We start from the raw sequence: 19505 nt of genomic DNA on the forward strand, positions 1-19505 counted from the left end.
TTTTCTTGTTGCACTTTGGAATCTATACCCATAATCTTGGAGCATACCACAAGACAGTGAAACTTGCTTAGAATGGTTTTGAAGAGTGGAGCAGGGGTAATTTAATTACAGAGGAATCAGATCTGCATGGGAAACCACTTACCCAGCATCTGCTGTTTCTGCTGCTCTGATCCCCATGAGAAGCATCAGGAAGTGAAGCAAAGTCACATGAGAACACTAAGTTCTTGTGGGAATTCAATATAAAACAGTTAAAAACTGTGCAGGGGATTGGGAATGAAAATGAATTATAGGAACACAGTGAAAGCAGTTCCAATCAGTGTGAGGGATATTTAATGGCAGGCCTTCTAAATTGTTTGATGATATGCAAAATTCCCTGTACTTACTTTATACACGTGAGACAATAAGCTTAATTTACTCACTCTTTTCTGCAGCCCTGCAATCTGTTTTCTTGTTTCCACATCTTTTCCTCCAGATTCTAGGAATTTCCTGTATGCCAGATCAAACGCTTGGCCAATTGTTAAAGTTATCTCTTCAGCCTTTGTAAAATCACACAATGAAGGTTTCCATTTTAATAGTAATATACCAAACTGTCATTTGAGTCTAAAACAGAAACTAATATAGATACTCAGAGACATTCATAGCAGGTACTTTAAAAAGGCTATGGCTATGTGTAGAGAATATAACATGAAGTAGTCAATGCTGGTGTAATAATTCAATGTATTATCAGGAATAAGTTACAAAGCAAACAGAGTTTTAAAAGGTGGCCACTAAAGAATAGCTACTGATGTTAGAAACTTAGCAAGATATTTTATCTATCATCTATCTATCTATCTATCTATCTATCTATCTATCTATCTATCTATCTATCTATGCACATATATATACATATATGGCTTTCATTGTATTTTTCCTAGTTGTTTTCCTTCTTTTCTTAAGTACTCAGGCCTATTAAATGAACACATAGTACTAAGGACAATATTTCTTGCTATGTTATGCTTTTCATTGGTTCCCTAGCATGAAGGCTTAGTTAACCCTGGACAGATAAATGGATTAGGCCCACTGCATGGGGGTGTCTTTGGAAACCTGAGGCAGCTCTCACCAAGTACAGCAAGCACTTCAGCTCAAGTTCATTGCTGCCTGGTGGAAGGGAGTAATTCCAATCCAGAAAGGCCAGATATTAAATATGTGACATGAGGTCAGAAGTAGGAAATTTCATATGTCAGCTTTCAGTTTTAACTGGTTGCAAGCAGTTGATATTTTTGTAAAATAATTCCAAATGGACAAAATACACCTGCCATCTGAATTTGACTTAGTGGACAATTTAGAATCCCTGGCCTATCATTTAGCAACTGCCATAAACATGCAGAGTTCACAGCACATCCCTTCTTCATTTTCATCCCCACTGATTGCATGGCACTCACATAAAGTACTCTAGAAAATAGATTTGTTTTATCAACATGGACGTTTGGGAAAGGCATCAGTTGATTTAATGCATGCAAATGTCATATATACTATGATGAATATTTTTGACAAAAAGCTAGTTGTTGAAAGAAAAATGTTTTTCTTTCAACATTTCTTTACTAAAATTCTAAGTTTCTATATATGATTTGCCTAAAGTAAAACATGTTGTTATTAACACACAGACATCTAATTGACATTGACATTTTTGTTTGAGGGGTTTAGCTATAATAATTTTTAAAATAGCTAAAATATAAAAATTAAAATCATAGAACCTCTTTTACATAACTGCAACAAAAGATAGGAAAATAAACTATAATGAGCTTCAATGAAAATACTAAATAAATGAAAATATCAGAACTTGCATATGTTGAATAACTCAAGCTCCTATCAATGTGAAAATATCAATGTCAAAAAATTCACTGGTGTTAGATATTGTAACTCTTTGTAACAGTAAAATGTTAATAAGTGGTTATGATAGGTTGCATGCTGAATGATATTTTGGTATCTAATTGCAAAATCTGGAGTAATATATTCATGTTCATTCCATAAAAAATATATTTTGAGTAATATTTATTATTATATATTTGAAGCTATGAACTCAATATGTCTATTCAATAAAACAGTTTATCCTCAAATCTTCAACAACTGCACCATAAAGAAACCTGGTCTGCTATTCAGGTGACAATCAGCTGATTTTAACTTTGTCTACTGCTTTTCCTGTAGCTACTGGAATGACTTAATTCTTATTATTACACTGGTAAGTTGAGTTAATCATTATGTTTATTGGTTTTCTAACAAAAACTGAGTTACTGAGATAAACCTCACCTGGTACTAAAGCATTTTGCTTTTAATATGTTTATTAGTTGGCAGGTTCAATTTGTAATTAGTAAAAACTGCAATATAAATTTTAAATTTTTATATTTTTAGAAGTTTCATATTAAAGTAATACTGGCTTATGCTAATTTTGGAATTTCTTCCCTCAATTTGAAAATATATATTATTACCATGTTTTATGAAGCTTACTAGTGAATTTACCTGACTGAGCCTGGTATTTCATTAGTCAAGGAGTGTGTCAAAGACTTAGTTACAAATGCAATCTTATTAATTCAGAATTTTGATCACATATGTTTGTACATTATCCATACACTTAATTTCAATTCTAGTTAGTTGAATTTATGATGTATTTATCATTGTTATTTGTCAATCTACTGGCATAATAGTATTTATGCAACATTTATCTCTGAAACCTTTTAAAGAGTTCATAATCTGGTACCATGCTTTCTTTTGTTTATAGTATTGGTAATTTGTACTTGTGTTTATGTTTCTCTTTGATATATACATTAGGGAATTATCAATTTTATGACTCCTATTGAAAGATAAAATATAGGTCTTATTAATTATCTTTAGTTTTGGTCTTTTTTCAATACACACTGACTTCTTTATTATTATTTGTAATAATTTAGTTTTAATTCACTCATTTTAAAAAAATATTTTTTTAATCTCAAGACTAAGGTGATTAATTTATTTTGTAATTTTTCACATACACATTCAGATATCTCAAATTCTCTCTCAGAGCTTTAGCTAGCTTTCACAATATTTGTTTTGCCTTGGTTGGCTTGTAATGGTGGGGATAGAACCTAAGGCCTTGTAATGTTCTTGACCACTAAGCCACATACCCATCTTTTAAACAATTTACTATATCTCATTTACTGCTACTTAATTACCAATTTGAATCCCTTTTTGACTCTTCCCTGCATTGTATTTGGATATCATTACCATCATCACTTACTCTCCTCCATTCATGAGTGGCAAAAGTCTCTCATTTATCTTTAAAATGACTTTTGCTTTACTTTTTGTCATCCTGAATTTGTTACACATACACAATTTCACTACAAGTGACTAATCATCTTACTTTTGTTGTTTCTGAGATAAAATGTCATGTTTTCTGACTAGTACCTACTGGATTATCTTATTTCATTAAATATACTAGTAAGAGGGCAGAAAAGCATTTTGCACATTACAGATAAATTTAAATTGTCTGAATTCTCATCCTTAATCTCCTCTCTGTATACCTTTCAATGAATAATGAATGAGAGTTTTTCCCTGTACACATATGTCAAAGGCTTTGCCTAAATTTACTATATGGATAGGTTTACACATGATCTCCAAGCTTCATACCACCAATATTTAATTATGAAACAACTAATCTAAAATCTCATTATATTTAATTCCATCAGTTATATTTCTCCAATAATTATAATAGGAATAATATGAATATAAAACAATACTGCAGGGCTGGAGAGATGGCTTTGCAGTTAAAGTGCTTGCCTGCAAAGCCTAAGGACTCATGTTTGACTCTCCAGATCCCATGTAAGTCAGACATACAAGACAATGCATGTGCAAGGTCTCATATGTGCACAAGGTGGCACATGTGTCTAGAGTTCCATTACAGTGGTAGAGGCCCTGGTGTGCCCATTCTATATCTCTCTCTGCTGCTTTCACCTTTACTCTCTGCCATTAAAAAAAAAAAAAAAAGGCCAGTCTGTTGGGCTTGCCTCAAGAAAATAAAATTTAAAAAACAAAACAATACTGGAATTTGATATGGTATACTATTATCTGCATAAGAGACTTCACATTTGGAATATCAACTTCTTTTGAAAATGGATGATATTTTTACTAAGATAAACAGAAAAATCTTTATAAATACAAATGGGCCTGGTAAAATACCTTATGTAAGGCAGAAAAGAAGTTGAATTTCATCCTCATTAATGTTAATTTTAGTGTCCTTACTCATTTTTCTTAGGAGTAGTTGAGGTAGAGTCTCACTCTAGCACAAGCTGACCTGGAACTCACTCTGTAGTCCCAGGCTGGCCTGGAACTCAACGTAACCCATCTCCTCCTGCCTTCCAAGTGCTGGAATTAAAGGCATGTGCACCATGTACCTGGTTATGTCCTTACTTTTATGCCATATTGGTTCTCTACATTAGATATACAATATTCAACATGACAAAATATATCCATTATTAAATTATAATATGAAAATTCACTCAAATCTACAAACCTATCATACAAATTTCCATAGTTGGAATGTTTTAGCAGTTATCAATATAAAAGTCCTTTGTGTTATATACAATTTCAGATAAGAAATACCTCAGATCATGGTATTGATTTGCTAAAATTTTGACCCCTTTAACTATAACTTGAGTAGTTCGTTAAACAAACCATATCCTCAATATGCATTTTAACATAAAGCAATATATTTTTGTGAGGTTCATGAAGTCATTTAATGTTGCATAATATTTGTAAATTATAGATTCACTAAAGAAACCGACACCAAATTCTTGAAAAATCATTCATATTCCCATAAAACTGTATTGCTAAAAAACAATGTCACAGGGCTAGCAACTGGGTATTTTAGTAAAATGGATTTTGTAGTCAGTGAAATTTGCTCCACAATTATCATATTTTATTTCTAAATGTATACTGGGAGCACAATTTGCTCGCTGAACTAATGAAATCAAGTTGTAACTAAGACATTAGACAAGAGAAGCCTTTCATTTCACAACATTAAAAACTGTTCCAGAAGAGCTGAGGAGATGACAGAACAGATAAAAGTATTTGCTTGCAAAGTTCGCTGCGTGGGTTCAAATCCCCAGGCACTCGTGTAAAACTGGAACCAAAAAGTAGTGCAAGCGTCGACCATTCCTTTTGCAATGGCAAAAGATACTGACAAGCTTGTGCATGCATGCATGCACACACACACACACACACACACACACACACACACACACACACACACATTTAAAAACAATTAAAGGAATTGTTGGAGAGGATGTCTTAGTTTCACTTATTGTCAGAAACCATTCTTTACCATATACAGTAAATTTATTAACATTTTTTTAAAGTAATGAAAAGCAAACAATACAAAAGTAATTCCTAATACTTTACCACAGGCTATATTTGTTGAGTAATAAGGAAACCAAATCAGCCACCATGATAAATTACATATTCTAGCTTTTTTAAAAAACATGATAATTATGGAAGTTATATAAATGTGAACTTTCAATAACACATTTACCAATAAAGTGAGTTCCAGTTTTGTAGCATAGTAGGGTAGGTTTTTATCTAAATTTCAAGCTAATTAAAAATCTATATTTTTGATTCTGTCACTGTTTAGCTTTATGACTCTGGGAACTTCAATATATCTCTTTGGTCTGAATTTAATTAAATGAAATAAAAGGTTTGTCCCAAATTAGCCATAGGTTTTTCAGGGGTTTTTTTTTCCCCTGTGTTTGTGTATGTGGTGTACACAAATGCTTGTGTCCATGTGTGCCCATGCCGTGTCCTGTGCCTCATTTGCTCTTCTGCATGTGCTTGTGAGGGGTAACGAGAGGGGATGTTGAATTTCCCTGTTCCATTGTGTTTCTGTCCTTATTTCAGTTGGAGTCTCTTCCTGTTTCAAGAGCATAATGGGTTCTTAAAATATTTTATTTATTTATGAAAGCATGAGCATGTACATGAGGGGGGGGGGGATTGAAAGACAAGGACCTCATGCCACAGCAAGCTCCAGACACATGCCACTTTGAGCAAATGATTCTACGTGGGAACGGGTTAATCAAACCCAGACAATCAGGCTTTGGAAGCAAGCATCTTTAACCACTGAGCAATCTATCCAGGCCTTGATTTTGTTTTTAAATTCTTCCCACCACCCCCTGCACTCTGGAGATTTCCAGGTCTCTGTTTCTCTAAGGGACTAAGGTTACAGGCACACCTGACCATGCCCAATTGTGCATGTAAGATCTGGAGATTAGACTTTAGGAAGTCTCGGGGTTCTTCTGCCTGTGAAAAAATTATACTTAACTCTCCAGTCATTTTCTTGGCCCCTCCTTTTAAAGTTTTTAAGTAAACTTTTAATTTGAAAGCATTTTAGATTTACATATAATTTTAGTTGTACAGAGAGAATCTGTTCATACTGTATGCAGCTTCTTTCAGTATGGCACATTACAAAACTACAGGACAGATCACTAGAATATAAATGATAAGGAGCCAAACTGCAGAATGAGTCTGATAAGAACTGCGTATTTTAATGGCATACCCTTTTCTGGCCTATATATTGTATCCATCTGACCACTGCTAATTGTGTATGTGTGTGTGTGTGTGTGTGTGTGTGTGTGTGTGTGTGTGTATTGTATTTGTATATACTAATAATATAATAAGCAACCTTGCAGAATTCAGTTATTAAATATAGACATTTGGCAGAATAAGTTTTCCACATATATTTATGGTCTTCACAAAGAGAGACAGTTTATTTCTTCCTTTAAAATAAGCCCAATTTTTATTTTCTTTTCTTACTCTATTGCAATGGCTAGTACTTACAAGGTAGTCTTTTTAAAGAGTGGAAAGGGGCTGAATTAACTCAGTAGTTAAAGGAAACTGCTTGCAAGACCTGACTGCCTGGATTCAATTTCCCAGCACCCACATAAAATCAGATACACAAAGCAGCACACACATCTGAAGTTCATTTACAATGGCAAGAGATCCTGATATGCACATTTCTCTCTCTCTATGTGTCTGCTTGTAAATAAGTATAAATACTGAATAAAAACAGTTGTGATAAGAGAAAAGTTTCCCATATTATAAATTATTAGGAGAAAATTAATACATTTTTTTCATCATCAATGTAAATGGAATTTTCATTCCTTTCTATAAAGTTGAAGATATTTGCTGTTTTATTCTTAAGAATTTTAATCATGAGTGAATTATTTCTAATTATTTGATAAACATCAACTGATCTGACCATGTCGGAAGAGGTATACTAAAATTCGAGATGCTATTCCATTCTAATATATTAATCTAGTTGGTAAAAGCTTATGAGAGCTGCTTTATTTTATATCCATCCCCTTGATGTGCTCTATTTAACAGTTATTCAGGTAATTAGTTTTTAAAGATTTCCTTTGATAATTCTCCATGATATATAGAATATATAAATATGATGTTCCATTACTGAGCTCCTAGAGATTTTACTGTAATCTTTCTATGTTGAGTTTTAGATTTGTTTCTCTCTAGTTAGATAATCCATTCTGTGCTCACATTTTAGCATTTTTGAGCTTGTTTTGTAGCACAGGGATGTCCTGCTTTGGTTGATGATCCTTGAACACCTGGGGAAAGGTGAGGCTGGGTGTTCTTTGTAGCTATTTATTTGATCCTATTGGTTGCTTAATCTTTCCCAAAGCTATTGTGGGTCCTCTTCATATTATCTCTTCTTTGTTATCATATATACTTTCCTCCCTCCCTTCTTTCTTTCCTTCCTTTTTCCCTCCTTCCCTTCCTCCCTGTCTCTCCCTTTCCTTCCTGCCTGCTTTCTTTCTTTCTCCTTCCTTCCTTCCTTCCTTCCTTCCTTCCTTCCTTCCTTCCTTCCTTCCTTCCTTCCTTCCTTCCTTTCTTTCTTTCTTTCTTTCTTTCTTTCTTTCTTTCTTTCTTTCTTTCTTTCTTTCCTTACTTCTTTTTTGCTTTCTTACCTTCCTTCTTCCAGTTAATTTTCTTATATTTATGTGTACTGTATTAATTAATATTTATTCCTACCTTCTTTACATAATGGTAACATTATATACCTATTTTTTCTTTTATTTTGATACTGTCTATACAATCTACAGATTTCTTATAGGTAGCGTATGCTTTGTGTTTTAATCCAATTTGACTACATATTTTAATTGGTATTCTTTGACTTTAAATATAAATTAGTATTTTAACTTCATGGCTTATTTGGTGTATATTTTTTTCTTTATTATTTCTTTTCTTTCTTTTACTACATTTCTGTGGGATTTATCTATAGCATATTAAATAGCATAGCAGGAGCCACGTTCTATTAGTACAAGTCAGTTGCTTCATGCTGTCAAATGTCTCACAAAAGTGAGGCACATGAATCTGTCCTGTCATATAGCTTCTCAATTTTCTGTTTATAATATAGTTTCTTCACATATTTCACTCATGTATTGATAAGCACCTACATATATATTTAGACTTACATCATTGTTTTGCTTCACCATTGAACATAATTCTGAAAACTAAACACTTGATCATATATTTTCTAAGCATTTCTTTCTTATTTCATCATGCCAGGCTGTTTTAGAGCTATCGTTTTGCTTGTAGAACTCTACAAAGCCATTCTTTTAGCACTCCACAGTTAAAAAAAAAAAAAAAAAAAAAAAAAAAAGCTTTGCTGTATTTCATAGTACATTAGTTTCTTTTAGTTCTTGATGTATACTTTTTTTCCTGGATATTTGAATGTGGTAGATAAGCCCTCTCCTACCCACATATCAGCACTCACAGAATAGTCATACCTTGGCTTGCCTTCATAGTTTCTGGTAAGGAAAACATCATTCAACTTGATTTTTTACTGTGTGTCTTACCTTTTGCTGAACTTAGATTTTTTTTAAGTCTTTTGAGACTGACCATTATTTTTAGTAAGCAGTTAGTTGGAGTAATCCTGTTTAACAGCTCACTCAATTTTAGAATTGATAGGTATATGTTATTTGACAGCCTAGACATTATATATGTGTGTGTATGTGGAATATATGAATGAAATGGCACTGAAGGAGTCAACTGAGTACACTGTTTGGTGTACATGGTATAAAATGTTATACACTACTCATGGGAGATATTTGAAAACATTAGCTTTAGAATATTTTTATCATTTATATATTAATTTGAGAGTGATGAGGAGAAAGAGGAGAAACAGAGAGAGAGAGAGAGCAAGAGGATACTACTGTGGGTACACCAGGGCTTCCTTGCAAATGAATTCCATATTCATGTGCTACTTTTTGTGTCTGGCTTTACAATGGTACTGGGGTATCAAACCCAGGCCATCAAGCTTTCGAGGCAAATGCCCGTAACTACTGAGCCATTTCTATAGCTCCTCTAAAGCCATCAGTTTTAATATTCTCAACCAGATATAGAAAACCATCTGTAATCAATCGTAGTGAGGAAGGAAATGAAATATGTAAATATAGTAATGCATATGAAATATGTACATATAATGCACTCACCCAATAGGAAACATTCCTAAAAAAGATTTTGAACCTCAATTAAAATGCCTTCTTGTGTGCATAATACTGACATATGTGGGTGAGCTTATTTTTCAGCTTTCAGATGAAACATTCTATCATGCTTACTAAATTCCAAAAAGATACTATCATACCAAGAAGCTTAGTACAATTAGCTTTCAATGCAAAGCGGTAGGGGTTAAATACTAAAATTAGAAAAACCACCACCACCAACAACAAAAACTTGTGCTATAATAGGTAATTTTCAACATGGTGTTTTCCTTAAGGAAAAATGATCATTGAGCATCTGTTTTCCATCTGATGGAAAAACTACATAGAAAATAAAAAGGTATTTATTCTCAAGAAGATTATATGCTGAAACCAGGGAAATAAGTCACATAAACCACAACAGTATTAGTAATCTACTTCTGAGTGCAAGAAAAAATAGAACATAAGTGAGTTATATTCTACTTCCTTTTGTTGAGGTTAGATGTGCTCTCACTGAAGCCATCAATGTCTGCAATATGTGCTTGCAACTTGCATTTTATGTTTATAACAGGAATGCAGACTATGTTACAATTAAAATTACCTTAGGCTTTTAAGAAAGACACAGGGCTTTCCTGAGGTGACTAAGGAACTTTTGAATGACTGGATGCAAAATTTCCTAAATGTGCTTACTTGCTAAGGATTTTAAATGATGCTCCAACAACAGATTACTGATATCACTTCTGTTATATTAAGTTTTCTGAGTAATTAACTTCAAAATCCAACTTTGAAAATATTGGAAAAAAATTTACACCCCATACAATGTTTTTGTAGTTTACAATATTTGTTTTCATTAAAATGATCAAATCTCAGGAAAATTATATTTTTATCACTATTACTCTTGATATCATGTGATATCAATCTATTTTTGTGATTGAAATTAAAAATAAACCTAATGATTTTTGTGATAAAAGTGAAAAATAAACCCAGGCCTGATGTACTAATGGAATAAATTTGCATGCAAGCTTTCACTCAGAAACATAAGAATTTCGTTAGAATGAGATCCCGAAGCATCTTCTCATGACAGGATGAAGCTATTAGTGCAGCTAAGTATTTGCAGACCTCAATCATTCCAAGATACTTTACTAATGCCGGAAACCAGACAATTACTGGCTTGTAACGGAGAACAAGCCACCCTAAAACATCTGGCATACTTACACACTTCTCACTGTCAAACACATAGCACAAATGTTTATTTGACTCCGAATCTTTGCATATGAAAGTGAATATCCTCTTGTCTGTTTTATCATCTGCACAAAATGATATTCTGTGAAGCTGGCAATTGTGTTGGACTTCCTGTGAACACAGGCGGGAATATACTTAGTTGATTGTATTTCTTCCATCAGAAATATCAGTTATGCTTAATGAAATATGACTTTAAAAGTGTAACAATTTTACAGCAAGCTTTTGTTTGAAGATTACATACACTCCAATGCTAAACAAAGCATAATAGAAACAGTCCTCTTGACTCAGGATTAAATTCACCTTTTATTCTACTAGTACTTAGAAAGACACAAGCTAGATGTAAGAGGACCAGAGTTTCATAGTCTTTCTGTACCATTAAAGATTTTAAGAAACCATATCCTTTAAACCCTGCAAGTTTATATAGGAGAACATTGAGGACAAGAGATTAAAATACCTCCAAAAGTTTATAGAAGTTGAACACTTTTCACTGTGGTGAGGCTGCTAAGTAACACTGCAGTTCAGAATGCAACCTCTCCTGCAAAAACTGTCACATGAGCCCCACTGTCATTTCATCCTCAGCTTTATTACTGAGTATTACTATGTTTGCCTTTATAGTTGCTCATTCAGCCTTGAAACTTTTGTGTCTTGGAAGCTCACCCTGTATTTTAGTAGTATAATGTTGTTTCAATCAACCCTGCTAGTCAATAGAAAGACAAACCCTAAAAGCAGACAGATATAGCAGTCTTAAACACATACAGAGACATATATATACACATGGTTATAAATAAAATTCAAGACAAAAATCATCATCAATATTCATCTCCACAGTTTTCTGAAACACTTTGTACTTTTTCTTGCAAACTATACATCATTTTATTTTCAAATGCATTATAATGCAAGGAGCACCAATCAAAACCTTGAGACATCCATGTTATTTAGTGGGAGTTCAGAAATGAAGAAACTATAGTTTCATCCAAAGACTAGGTGAATGTGTCTATAGAAAGCCTCATTTTATATTATGTCTAGTGGTATTTCTCTAAAAATAGCTTAAGATAAAAATTGGGGATGGCCACTATAAACACTTTATTGTCTTTACCACCAATGAATCAAAATTTCAAATATTTTGGTCAAAATTACTATCAATGATTTGATAATGACTTTTCACCTCTTGAGAGCAGATGCTAGTCAAAGATTGAGCTATCACTTTTGTTTGCTTCATCTGATTTGTATGGAGTGCATACAATGACATAGACAAACATTATGAGAATTTGTCTACAGCAATTCAATTTTTTAAAATTTTTATTTATTTATTTATTTGAGAGCGACAGACACATAAAGAAAGACAGATAGAGGGAGAGAGAGAGAATGGGCGCGCCAGGGCTTCCAGCCTCTGCAAACGAACTCCAGACGCGTGCGCCCCCTTGTGCATCTGGCTAACGTGAGACCTGGGGAAACCGAGCCTCGAACCGGGGTCCTTAGGCTTCACAGGCAAGCGCTTAACCGCTAAGCCATCTCTCCAGCCCCATTTTTTGTTTTTTAGACAGAGAGAGAGAGAGGCAGACAGAGAGAATGAGCGTGGGCATGTGATAGCCTCCTGCCACAGCAAATGAACTCCAGACCTATGTGCTACTTTGTGTATCTGGCTTGTGGGTACTAGGGAATTGAACTCAGGATGTTAGGCTTTGCAAGCAAGCACCTTTACGTGCTGAGCCATCTCTCCAGCCCATACATAAGCTTTTTATTAGAGTACATTATCTGTATAAAATAATGTTTTCTTCTGTGACATTTTAATACAAATATAAAACATATTTGAACATACCCACACCCATTCTCTTCCATGGACTTTCCTGCCCCATCCCCTCTTGATCCCTTACCTTTTCTGTAATTGCCATTTAACTATCTTGACAGCTTCATCAAAGGACCTTAAAATCATATTTATTATTTATGCATGTATTTTATATGTATGTATGTGTGTGTGTACATGTTCATGTGTATATGCATATGTAAGTGTGGAGGCCAGGAGACAACCTTGGCATCATTCCTCAGGAACACTGTCCTCCTTTGTTGAGACAGGATCTCTCAATCACCCATTAGGTTAGACTGGATGGCCAGGAAGCCCTGAGAATCTTTCTGTCTCTGCCTCCCCATTGCTGAGGTTACAAGAGTGAATCACCATGCCTAGAAGTTTTGGGCGATCATACTCAGACAAGCACTTTATTGACTGAGCCATGTCCCCAGTCCTCAATCTGCTTCTCATCAGGACAACTGCCCTTCCTTGTCATTAGTGCTTTGATGGCAGTGACCACTTAATTCCAAAAATTGGTTTTCTAACAACAAAATAGCAAATTTGTTGTTTGATGAAAACAAAACAAATCTGGAAAACTTAATTTGTCTAAATTCTTTTTCTTAACAGGAGGTATAAATAGAAATCAAGGCCTTTTCATGGTGAAGTCTTGAGTTAAAGGCAAGTTTTCCTGAACTTTAAACTGTGAGGATGACATTATTTTCCAAGAAAAAAACAAAAACTAACAAAATAAGAAATATTAGTGACTGTCATATGCGAGTTTTAGACCTATTTTCCTTTCTCTCTTCCAAAAAATCTTTAGTATTAAAATAATAAAATAATTGAATCTGGTGTCCTTATAGGAAGAGCAAACTGGACATACAAGAGTCATGAGATTAGAATGTGCCCATGAGGTTGCAGCCAGAGGACAGCCATGTGTACCAGGAGAAGAGACCCCTGCAGACTACATAATCAGGGCAAGCTAAGCTCCACAAGTGTGAAGACAGTAACTTTTTGTTGTTCAAGCCATCTAGCTTTTGGTGTTTTATTAGGGAAGCTTTAGAAAACGAATACACATCCATTATTCCTACAGGCAAGAAAAGTGCATACAATATAATCTGAGTGTATAATACAATCATTATTTTCTCTCATGCTCAGTGAGGCACAGATCTTTCTTATCAAGTGAATAAAATTTTAAATGTCTAGACCTGAAATGAACCCAATATGGCTCAAGGAAGTTCATGGAAGAGGAGGAAGAAAGATTGTTAGAGCCATATGTTGGGTCATTACACACAGAGACATTGCCTCTTACCAGAAGTGATGGCTAACCCCACAATGCACGACCCATATTCCCCAATGAGGAGGGTCCCTGTGGAGAGGGGAGGACAGGGAGGAGGCTAACGATGGTACCAACATGACTGTATATACACTGTGTACATAAGTAATAAAAAAATTAAATGTAGGGCTGGAGAGATGGCTTGGTGGTTAAGCGCTTGCCTGTGAAGCCTAAGGACCCTGGTTCGAGGCTTGATTCCCCAGGACCCACATTAGCCAGTTGCACAAGGGGCGCACGCATCTGGAGTTTTGCAGTAGCTGGAGGCCCTGGCATGCCCATTCTTTCTCTCTATCTGCCTCTTTCTCTGTTCCTGTCACTCTCAAATAAATAAATAAAAATAAACAAAAAATTAAACGTAAGTACTAATACATTGGAAACACTTACCAGAATACTCATGACTCTAGAATTTGTACCTCTTCTCCCAAATTCCTATATAATTTTAAATAATCAATGAGACCAAACAGTTTAAGTTGTCAACACATTTTAAGTATTCATTAACATAGACATGATTCCCATTAATTAAATATTAGGGTGCTAAGTTATTCAAATATGAACCTTACCTTTGTTTTGGGTTCTAGAATTTTTACTCCATAAATTGATATTTGCAATTCAACTTTAGGAATTTTCTGGCCTTCAGATTTCTTGATGTGTCTTGCAAACTACAAGTGAAAAGTTATTCACAAAACTATAATTCTGTTATTTTGGAGAATGAATACAAATTAAATTTGGAGTTTGAATTCGGTGAATTTTTACCCATTACTATAAAGTAGCTTGTAAAAATAGTCTCATATATTTAGTGTTCATATTCATCTGTCATCATAATTTAGATGTATTTTCATACACTTGTCTTTGAATTTTTGTGTATATGTGTAATCATTCTATGTTCATAAACATGTGGGCACACGAGTGTGTGTACTAGTGATGAGTAAGCATGTGGGTGTGTGCATGTGGGTGTGAGCCAGAGGTAGACATATGGTTAACTTTCTCATTTAATCTATACCTTATGTTTTAGAATACAGTCTGACACTGATAAAAGAGCTCATAAATTGACTAGCTATCTGGCCAGCAAGTCCTGATCTCTCTGGCTCTGCTTCCCCAACACTGGATGAGACATGAGCCACAATGACTGACTTTTATGTGAGTGCTAGGATCTAAACTTAGGTCCTCATGCTTACCCAGCAAGCACTTTCAGCCACCAAACCATCATCCCAGACCATGTTTTTGTCTTTGTCAGAGACTCATTAAGTAGCCCAGGGTAGCCTCAAACTCATGGCCACTGTCTTGCTTCAGCCTTATAAGTGCTAAACTTGCAGGAAAGAGCACAATGACTAGCTGATTCTCAATACCTTTTAAGGCATGATTTTTACATACGCTTTTTCATGCTATTTGAAAATCTGACTCTACAACGGACAGTTAAAAATGAGTATTGTGCCGGATGTGTAGAGACTCGTTCTTTTTCCTGTAGCTATTTGGATTTTAGTATGTTCAAAGAACATGCTGTTCACCAGATACTGGGTGTGGGATCCTAGACACAGCTAGATGCTTGCCTGGTCTGCTCACTGTCCTATCCAACCAGGTGAATGACCCAGAAGTCACAGGTTTCCATATCTGAACCAAAGCTAAGGACTGAGGCAGTTATACCAAGTAGATGTGTAGGCATGAGGCTACACTCTGTCTAGAAGTATAAATGTAACATCTAGAAAGCATAATACATTTCAATGCTTTCTGAGTAGTTGTATTATGTCTTTACATTTAATTAATGTGTTTGTCAATTTTGTTAGGTTGAGTCTAAAAGAAAGAGAAGAATACATTTAAGCAACCCCTTTGTTCCTTTCTTCTCTCCCTCTTTCCCTCCTTCCCCCTCTTCCTTCCTTCCTTCCTCCCTGTCCTGTCCTGTCCTGTCCTGTCCTGTCCTGTCCTGTCCTGTCCTGTCCTGTCCTGTCCTGTCCTGTCCTGTCCTGTCCTCCCTCCCTCCCTCCCTCCCTCCCTCCCTCCCTCCCTCCCTCCCTCCCTCCCTCCCTCCCTCCCTCCCTCCCTCTCTCTCTCTCTCTCTCTTTCTTTCTTTCTTTCTTTCTTTCTTTCTTTCTTTCTTTCTTTCTTTCTTTCTTCACTCCTGTCCCATCTATTTTAAGAGACAGAAAAAAAATTAAAGAAAACAGGATTTCTTATCCTTCTCTGGATTCCTAGAACTAATTTCCTAATAAAGCCTTTCTCAACACATGGCAAAACATCTTGCCTCAGAATCCTTCATCTTTACAGCAGGGAGGGACTTTGGTGTTTTTGCATGTCATATTTACTGCATTGTGGAGTTCACTCTAATTTAGGTCAGATGCAAGTACACATGGCACAGTCAGTGAGTGTGTTCAAAGCCTTCTTCTCTCACGCCTTTGCAACACCACAGAGAGTAATGTAATTAATGCCTTCAGGTATACATTGAATATGTGCCTTCATGTCCCAGTGATACCATTCCTTTCAATCCACTTTGGGTGGAGTAAGTTCTCAGCTCATTGTCTTTTATGCATTACTATGAATGAAGACCACTGAGTGGTTTTCATTTAATTTAATTAATTAAATTTTTTGTATCTAGCAGTCATACAGTCTGCACAGAGCTCAAGTAAATTGTGCTAGATACTTTTAAGTCTATAAGGAATGTATTTGCTTCAAAGCAGATTGAAAATTATTCCAGCTCTCTCCCAAAGTCATCACTCTAAGCTTTATTGCCCTACTAGATTTGGTGTAAGTAAGGAATCTCAGGGTCTCTGCCCATGACAGCTTACAATAGGCATCAGCTTTCTGCATCTACAATAAGGCAAGGTTGGTTACACACCCATTGTAAATCTGCTCCTTCTATGTCTGTTTTCTACAAAGCTCACAGCAGTAACTGCCAAGGCTTTTCTCCAGTCTGCACTCATCTGTCCCAGTGATGAATGGCATTAGAATGGTACCCACTTACTTTGTGAAGAGCTTACCACAGAAAACCAGTAAGATTCAAGTTATCTGCTATGAAGATAGAATGAAAAGCATGAAGAAAAAGAGGAAGCAGTTTGATGAAAGAGAGGGGTTGACAGAGAGAAGAAGGAAGGGAGAAAAGGAGGGTGGAAGGGTAGTTCCAGAAAGGAGCAAATGAGCAAAAGAGAGGCATAAAACATCTGGTGTGAGATTCCTGATCCCTTTCTCTGCTTCAAAAATGAAGAAATTTGTTCAAAGAAAATACCAATATGACCCAATCCAAAAGTTCCATTTTAAAGATGAGAAATTAAGTGCCTTGATGTTAAGACTCCAAGCCCTTTTGCAGATATGTATTCACTAGTGCTCTTAGTAGCATATTTTCTACATCCAAAAAAATAAAATGCCCAGCTGATTTTCACCTGTGGCAAGATTTATACTAGCTGTTAGGCTTGATTGCTAAAAATATGTTGTAAAAGTTTTCCTGTTACAGATTTTTAGTTTACAGCATGAAAATGTCAGTGTTTTCCTCTATTCTTGTATTTACTATTTTAGTGTTAATGTTTGAAGAGATTTTTTTTGCATCTCTCTTTTATTTTTTGCTATGAAATATTTTCTTAATATATCTAGATAGGTAGAATGATTATTATTATGATTCACTTGTAATAATATACCAAAAATATTCAAAGGGGACATAAGCATTCTGTGTAATATCTTCAGACTTCAACGAAACCAAGGCTCTGTTCCCATAAAGTGATGGGGAAAGATCACTTGGCATACATACATACAGTGTTAGCAGTACATACACTGCAACCAAAGAGAGCCATGTAGGGGAACATAAAGGAAGCAAGGAGTTTCACTATCATCCTAATAAAAATACATTTTACAAAGTAACATCTACATATATGACTACAGGGCATGGGTCTATCATTCTACATTTCTACTGTCCTTTCTGTTTCTTATTCTTAAATGATAAAGCATTCCCAATCACAACAGTGTTTATATATAACTAAGCTCAGAATGCTTCATTAACTAGATAACTGATTGTGAAAAGAAAACACAGCTATAATGCTGAAAAGGTAAGAACCAATAGAGAAGGTCCCAGGATAAGACCCATAGGCCTTAACAGATGTTTCCAAATGTCATTGAGTCACTTCCTCTAACTAAATGAGCTCCTTTGTGCTGAAGGAGGCCCTCCTCAAATATGGCCCAAAGAGGCTATGCTACATTATTGCCAAATTGTTTATATAAGCATATAGATGTCTCTCTGACATGTATATGTTTATATTTTAAAAGCACAGTTTTAAACATGAAATTAACTACAACACTAAAAAAATTGATAAGTTACATACAAATAAATAAAATAAATAAAAATTAAGTACAAATATAATCAAGCAGGACACACATGTGTTTGAGAAAAATAAGCAGAAAACTAAAATGGGGGAGTGGACACTGAGGGGAAAGCTCACTCAGATAGAGCTACAGCGCCACCTGCTGGACATGTCTACATGACAACAAAATGAAAGTCATGAGCAACTGAAAATAACTATTAATAGTCTTGATATACGTGTATTGTAGTCTCTCACCTCTGACACAAAATGAAAGGTATAACAAAACAGACAAAATAATTACTCTATTAATGCTCATTAGTATATTAGTATTTTGCATTGTAGAAAATATCCTGTGCAACAAAATTTTTGCAGCCAGTAATATTTATTTATTAAATTAGTATTTATTTTGATGAATAACTGAGTAAAAAAAATAGCTACCAACAGCTTGATATACATTTTACAATATTTTTAAGTCCTATTCCATTGTAAATCACATTTCTTAATTAATAGTGCCTTACCATGTATAAATCTACAAGGGAATATTACATGTGTGTAAACTAATCATTGGTTAAAAATATTTAATTTCAAATATCTCTTTACATTTTTCTTAGTCATAATATAGTATTTTGGGATTTGGTTTTTAGTTATCTGAACAAAAATCACCGTAGATAGGAAGAAATGTTAAATGTAAACACAAATGTTATAAAACAATTTGATTGTAGTGAAATAGACTCAAATCCAGCATTTGCACCATTATGAAAACATTTAAATAAAATACTATTCTCAATGTTTAAAAATATGTGATCCTATACCTGTAATTTAAAATGTTGTTCAAACCAAGACATGTCTGAATTAACTAATGAGAAATATAAAGAAATAATTCATTAGCAAACAGATTCTCAAATCCGGGTGATATTTATTATCTTAGGTTGCTTAATTCAAATAATTAGACTAAACACTTACATTGGAATGGAAGGATAAAATATTGTCTTCTTTTTATTTTTATCTATAATGCAGACTATATGTATGTGTGTGCAGTATGCATGTGCGCGCTTGTGTTTATTCATGTGTGTGGTGGCCAGAGGTTGATATTGGGATCTTGCTCGATTGCTGTCCACTTAATTTTCCAAGGAAATGTCTTTCACCTGTACTCAGAGCTCCCTGGGTTCAGCTAGTCTAGCTAGCCAGATCTTCTCCTGAGTCTTGGAAACATGGGCAGGCTGCCATGCCTACCTGGCATTTAAGTGGGTGCCAGAAATGTGAACTCCCCTACTCATGCTTGCATTGGTAAGCCCTTTATCAACTGAGCCACTTCTGTGATAGTCGATCCAGGTTAAACACTGTTACAGATTCCACCTGCTGTAACTGTTGCAAAA

General features: G+C 34.8%; 1 protein-coding gene across 9 annotated transcripts in view; it reads right to left on the minus strand.

Annotated features, from left to right (window-relative positions):
• The window catches only part of Gulp1 (GULP PTB domain containing engulfment adaptor 1), a 253795-nt gene that overhangs the window by 19970 nt on the left and 214320 nt on the right, over positions 1–19505 (minus strand). For 5 of the 9 annotated variants that reach the window (XM_045147979.1, XM_045147978.1, XM_045147974.1 and 2 more), the window contains 4 exons: positions 14413–14511; positions 10707–10844; positions 420–536; positions 143–223 (listed from right to left, as the gene is read on the minus strand). In XM_045147979.1, coding sequence (XP_045003914.1) covers positions 143–223; positions 420–536; positions 10707–10844; positions 14413–14511 — 435 coding nt within the window. The remainder of the gene's footprint in view (positions 1–142; positions 224–419; positions 537–10706; positions 10845–14412; positions 14512–19505) is intronic. The other 4 variants (XM_045147982.1, XM_045147980.1, XM_004660269.2 and 1 more) reach the window with 2 other exon arrangements.

This window comes from Jaculus jaculus, chromosome 4, assembly GCF_020740685.1.
Source record: "Jaculus jaculus isolate mJacJac1 chromosome 4, mJacJac1.mat.Y.cur, whole genome shotgun sequence".
In the NCBI taxonomy this organism is placed as follows: Eukaryota; Metazoa; Chordata; class Mammalia; order Rodentia; family Dipodidae; genus Jaculus; species Jaculus jaculus.